Source organism: Eurypyga helias, unplaced genomic scaffold, assembly GCF_000690775.1.
Source record: "Eurypyga helias isolate BGI_N326 unplaced genomic scaffold, ASM69077v1 Scaffold46576, whole genome shotgun sequence".
Classification (NCBI taxonomy): Eukaryota; Metazoa; Chordata; class Aves; order Eurypygiformes; family Eurypygidae; genus Eurypyga; species Eurypyga helias.
The window spans coordinates 1-5,712 of NW_010255581.1; the positions used below are offsets into that span (position 1 = coordinate 1).

Sequence of the window (5,712 nt, forward strand, 5' to 3'; positions counted from 1 at the left end):
GGGAAAGGCAAACGGCACTGCCGGGCGGGGCTGCCGGGGGCGTTTCCGCCGGACACCGAGCTCCATGCCGGCTGCAGGCAGAAGCCGCCCAAGCACTACGTGGCGGTGACAGCAGCAGCGCCACCACAGCTCTGAGGGGAGAGGAGCAGATTCTCTCCACCCGCTCCGAGGCTTCGGCTCTATCCTTCAGTGGGCCAGAGGCAGGAAAACGCTGAACCACTGGGTAAAGATTTTAGTCCAGCAACTGACAGAAAAACCCCCACCCTCCACCCAAAATAACCTACACACAAAACCCCCAAACAAGCCAACAACGAACAAACAGCTGTTGCCCGATACCAGTGCAAACAAAGCTTTTCCAGTCCGAGACGAACCTCCCAGGCTTGCGCAAGCTGAGCGCACGGAATGCCAAGCACACAAGAAAACTGAACACACCCCTGGCTGGAAAACCACAGCCTTTCCGGTTCGTGACACCAAACGCACGTTCTCTCTGAAATGGATTAAGGAACAGACAGTGGATGAGCGCTGGGTTTAGCACCAACACACACAAGAACACATGTTCTCGCCTGCTGCACTGGACAACTTCAGACAGCAGTTGCCCAAGAGTCACGGCCACAAGGTGTTTGGGCACGACACGCACCGGTTTCTTTAAGCCTGAGACACGCAGACATCCATCCTGTTTCTTGCTCCTGGGTTGTGCCAGTGTCGTTAGATACCGGCGATGGAGACGCAATCCTGCCAGGCTCTCACCACAGCCCTTCTTTTTCAAGTTAGGACGTACTTATTCAGGACAGAAGTGCAAAATGACACAAGGAGGAAACAACTGGACTTAGTCGGACTAGTAGGGCGCTGCCTCCAAAGCAGCAGTGCAACACAAGAGAGCAGCCCACAGCGATCAGCCACACAGAGACCCCACGTGCTGGTCACTCTGTGGCGGCAGCCGTGATAAGGCACCGAAAAAAGCTGTAAAATGAGGGCAGCAGAGTCCACGTTCGTAAGGCCAAGTGCGTCACCATCTTCGCGTGAGAAATGGAAACCTTATCCAGGAAACACCAAGCCTCCTGTTTAAGGCACAGATTGAGAAGAAGCCCCCAAAGTTTGTCTCCCCAGGACTTGCCTTTGTGGTGGGATATGCTGCACCCAAAGGCTCTACCACCCTGGGCCTGTCACGGCAGGCAGCACTACAGTGTGGGAGGGAGTGTGGCATTCCCCCGGCAGTCCACGTACTGGTAGTCTTCGAAAGCCAGCTGCTCTGAATGACACAGGTACGTGCAGGTCAGGGTACCCCTGCAAGGCAAAAACCAGGCAAGAACTGCACTCATGGTCCAGTAGCTCTGGACCAAAGAATTACTTCCCAACAGCTACAGTCAGTATTCCAAGAAGGAAGTTCGCCAGGCCAGCTTGCCTTAAGCAACAGTGACAGCTGAGCTGTCAGTAAGCCTGAATCCAGGGCACTTCCCGGGGCAGTGAAGGCTTTAGAGAATGCTCTCCTGCTCACACCCCTCTGGGTAACAGCAGTGTCACACTGCAGGCAGTCCTGCGTGTGAACAGCGGCTGCAGGCCTTCTTGAGGGGAGCTGAGAACCAACTCAGGCGACAGGGATGTCAGTTATAGCCCCAAACCAGGCATCACTTACTGTATGTGCAGCAGAACATTGTGAACTTTGACTTTTGTCCAGGTGCAAATGTTACTACAAGAGAAAAGAGAGAGTTAACGTCACAGGAGCTGCCTGCACCAGGTGTCTCCTGTCCCTGATTATTCCATTGCTTCTCTGCTTCTCCAGAACAGTCAGAATATCACAAAGAGACAGCAGCTATGCAGGCAGGGTTTTCAAGCCCAGCAGCACCTACACCAGTAAAATATGTTTTGGCTGGTGTAACTCTGACTGTGGATCTAGTAAGCACGGGCCTGGTAAACACGCAACGTGCCACTCTGTGCTGAAGCTTTGGTTGCTATGAGCTTCACATCGTTCAGTGGCTGCTTGCAGAGAAAGGCAGTTTGTACAAGGCACCTTCAGCTGCTCAAATGGAGCGTTTAAAGTTGACAGCCTCAACAGCAGTTGATATAATCACCCATCAGAACGTAAGGAAAACAACACTGCTGAGTCGACACTAAGCAGAGAATACCAATAAACAGAAAAGATGAGTTCTAAATGGATGTGCCAGACTTGAATCCAGACCACCTCCATCATTAAACTGGAAAGGACACACTCAGCTCCGCTCTACAGACGGGACCAGCACAAGAAATCTAGTCAGGAAAAGCATTAACGTCCGTACTAACCAAGGGAAAAAATCCTCAAGAATTACTCACTAGGTGTTGTTGTCCAGTATCCTGCTGGCCACCATATAATTGATCTGTGAATGTGAACAGAAGAGACAGCAGGAAGCACATGAGAACTACGAAGTACAAACTACAGAGTGCACACAGCTCAGAGCTCTAGTAGGGAACACCGGACTCTTGTTAGGTGGTGCACCTCAATTTCAAGATGTACCCTGTACTGTTTTCAACAGTAGGTAAAAGAGAATCAGAAATTAGATCTAAAGAGGTCACCTAGGCCACACACCTGATCTTCACACCAAGAATGCATCAGCTGTGCTCCAGCGGTTCCCGCCAGGGTTGCATGACCTGGTTTTAAGCTTGCCATCATTTCAAGGCAAGCACACATCCCAGCCCACCCCTGGAGAGCAGTTCCTTCCCCAGGAATGTACTAGCTTCAAACTCAGCAAAGTGCGAGTTCGTACAGCACCCCTTTCCCGAGTGGGATGTGGGAAGCGTACAACAAGCACCCCCCTGTCCAGGACATCCGGATCGCTTTAGGAGACAAGCCCCAGCAGAGCTCACCTGGCTGCTCCGCAAAGGGCTCACGCGCAGCAGGGTTTCCACGGTCACCTTCCCTACTACCAGGGACTGGTGCAAAACCTCTACATCCAGATGCACAACAGTGACCAGGTAGAAGTTGTTGTTAGTTATGTTCAGCGTGTTCTAGGGAGTGAAACAAAAAAAACCACCAAAGCACACATCACCTTGCAGCAGGGCCATAAGCCACTATTGCAAAGCTACTTTAAATAGAATCATAGAATCGTTTGGGTGGGAAGGGACCTTAAACCCCTCCCAGTCCCGCCCCCTGCCATGGGCAGGGACACCTTCCACTAAACCAGGTTGCTCCAAGCCTCATCCAGCCTGGCCTTGGACACTCCCGGGGATGGGGCATCCCCAGCTTCTCTGGGAACCTGTCCCAGTGCTACCCACCCTCTGCGGGAAGAATTCCTTCCCGATAAACCAATCTAAAACTCCCCTCTTTCCATTTAAACCCGTACCCCTTGTCCTGTCACTCCCTACCCTTGGGAAAAGTTCCCCCCAGGTTCCTTGTAGCCCCCTTCAGATACTGGAAGGTGCTGTAAGTCTCCTCAGAGCTTCCCTTCTCCAGGCTGAACAAGCCCAACCCTCTCAGCCTTTCATCACGAGAGGGGCTCCAGCCCTCTGAGCATCTTCGTGGCCTCTGGACTCAGAATACACCACACTGCCCCTTTCAGTACACCCAGCCTGGACACGAAGGCACGTACACTGCGCCGTCTCACATGACAGTCAAAGGAGGACGACCAAGCAGCTCGAGGATGCAAAAGGATTCCCATAATTAACCTCAGTGCTGCTTCTCCACAGCCCCTCCGGCTGCTCTGCGTGACCTGCTCGCTCGCAGCCAGGCCAGCCATGCTGCTGATGCCGTAGCACACTCTGGACACCGGCTCCAAGCAGCCAGAGGCTGGACCGGGACGGCGGGGTGGGTCAGACTGGCTTCCATCAGCGAGTACACCTCCACGGGGAGCGGCACAGGAGAGCAGCAGGGAGCTTACCGTCAGGTTGAGGTACACGCTGGTGGTGGCGGCACTAAAGCCGACGGAGGAGGCGTTCAGCCCGGCAGGCAGCACAGCAATGGAGCGAGGAAACAGGAAGAAAATGCTGAGGGACGTGGTCAGCAGGCAGGTTGTCACAGCGAGGCACACATAGAGTTTCCTGCAAAACAGCACCAGGGCTGCAACGATTCTGCAGGCGCCTGCAGCTCTGCTTCCGCTCAAAGGGAGGAGGGGTGGGAGCCTGGGAGCCTGAAAGCTGGGAATGGTTCATGCAGGATTTGCCAGCTAAGTGACAGCAGACGCGGGATAGTCCCGCACACGGAGCGTTAAAGCACCTGCTGCTGACAGCTGCTCAAAGCATGGTGCTGCTGAAGTAACCTACTGCAGGTCAGAGCAGAGAGCAGGACACCCCAAGTGCTGCAGCTTTCCTTCACGTGCAGAAGAAACACTCCAAAGATGAGAAAAAGGGAAAATTTCACGGAACTTACGTTCGCCTTGGCTTCAGCCGCTGGTCACCGTATGGAATCAGAGCCACCAGTTCCTTCTCTTGCTCTGAAAGAGGTGCCAGCAGGTCAGAGGCCACGCTAAGCACACACGCAAATAAAGCCAAGCGTGCGGCGACCCCGCACAGTGGCCTGTGTCCGTGCTCCACAGGTGATGCCGTCCAACCAGAAGGCAAGCGTGATGCAACCAAGATTTTGGTTTGAGCGTTCCCATCCCAGGGCAGAAACAACAACTGCCCCGGGGCTCCAGGGTGGGCTTTGAGTAGTTACCTAGCAGCAGCACTACCTGCCTTCCCCTCCCGCCCTTCCCAGCAGAGACAGCAGCCACAGGCGAGCTGGAGGTACCGAGATGGGACATTCCAAGACGGGACATAACGAAGACTGACTGGCCAAAGCACAGACTTTAGGCAGAGACACGAACCAACCTCAGAAGGCTCAAAGAGCACTGGCCCAGCACGCTAGAATCACCTACCCCTGGGGATCCTCCCTGTTCCCTGACAGGTTGGACAGCTGACACAGCTTCCATGTGCAACGCCCGCACAGGGCACGCAGGGCATAGCAGCGTCGTTGATGCTGGCGTAATTGGCGATTTCATCTTCAGCATCCTGATGCCTGGGGAAAATCAGTCTGCCTTCACTCTCCTTTCGGTCAGGTGTTCTCCAGAACGGCGACAGTTTTCCACCCATGGCTGAAAGAAGAATTCTCACTGGGTGTCCGACATGAGAATTTATTAAGGAAATTGTCTCTGGGAACTGACTTCCAAGAGCATTTGCAGCAGACCGCAAGTACCGTCACGTTTAGCACCTTTCGCAAAGCACAGCTCTGGAGTGGCTTTGACAGCTGGATTACTGCTAGCAGCTCATTTTTGTAAACGTTCAATCTTCTAGACACCCCAGTTGCGGGAAAAGTGCACGAGAATGCCACGCTAGGGCCTAGCACACCAGAGCCTTCATCTCCTAGTGCTCGGTGAGGGAGGGGAACACCAACTCGGATCTCGGGAAGGTTTCAAGGCGACACCGTAGCCCAGAACTGCCGAGCCCTGGACGGGTCGTCATTCACCTGCACCCAACAGGGGACTCGCCTGGGCGTCCCCACCAAGCGCAGCGTTACTAACAGTCGCAGCAGCCTGACTAAAATCAAACCGTGCGCAGGCAGAATCTAAAAACAGATAAAATAACAGACTCTATTTTTAAAAGTTGAAATTACAACTGGTTTTCCCTGGGTTCTGACAATCAAAACCATTTACATCAGCCCCCATAATCCTTCCAACAATACCGAGCGAGGAAAAGCAACCGTGTTTGCATCCCACAGACACCAGCCGGACGCAGTTCCCCCGCGCCAGTCCCGGACCAGCAGCCGGG

The 5,712-nt window shown here is 53.8% G+C and overlaps 1 protein-coding gene across 1 annotated transcript; it reads right to left on the reverse strand.

Annotated features, from left to right (window-relative positions):
- Positions 1-1,178: 1,178 nt before the first annotated feature.
- Positions 1,179-5,037, reverse strand: TMEM106A (transmembrane protein 106A). Its single transcript, XM_010153361.1, has 7 exons — positions 4,824-5,037; positions 4,337-4,400; positions 3,849-4,008; positions 2,839-2,979; positions 2,308-2,351; positions 1,634-1,687; positions 1,179-1,284 (listed from the first exon to the last, which is right to left on the reverse strand). Exons 1-7 carry the CDS (start codon positions 5,035-5,037, stop codon positions 1,179-1,181), a joined length of 783 nt encoding a protein of 260 aa, XP_010151663.1.
- Between the last annotated feature and the right edge of the window lie 675 nt (positions 5,038-5,712).

Excerpts from the sequence above, each read along its gene's own strand:
- TMEM106A (XM_010153361.1), bottom strand. The coding sequence starts at position 5,037 with ATGGGTGGAAAACTGTCGCCGTTCTGGAGAACACCTGACCGAAAGGAG. Across the intron at positions 2,352-2,838 it reads GCCCTTTGCGGAGCAGCCAG|ATCAATTATATGGTGGCCAG; the intron begins GTGAGCTCTGCT and ends TCACATTCACAG. Across the intron at positions 1,688-2,307 it reads ATACTGGACAACAACACCTA|TAACATTTGCACCTGGACAA; the intron begins GTGAGTAATTCT and ends TTTCTCTTGTAG.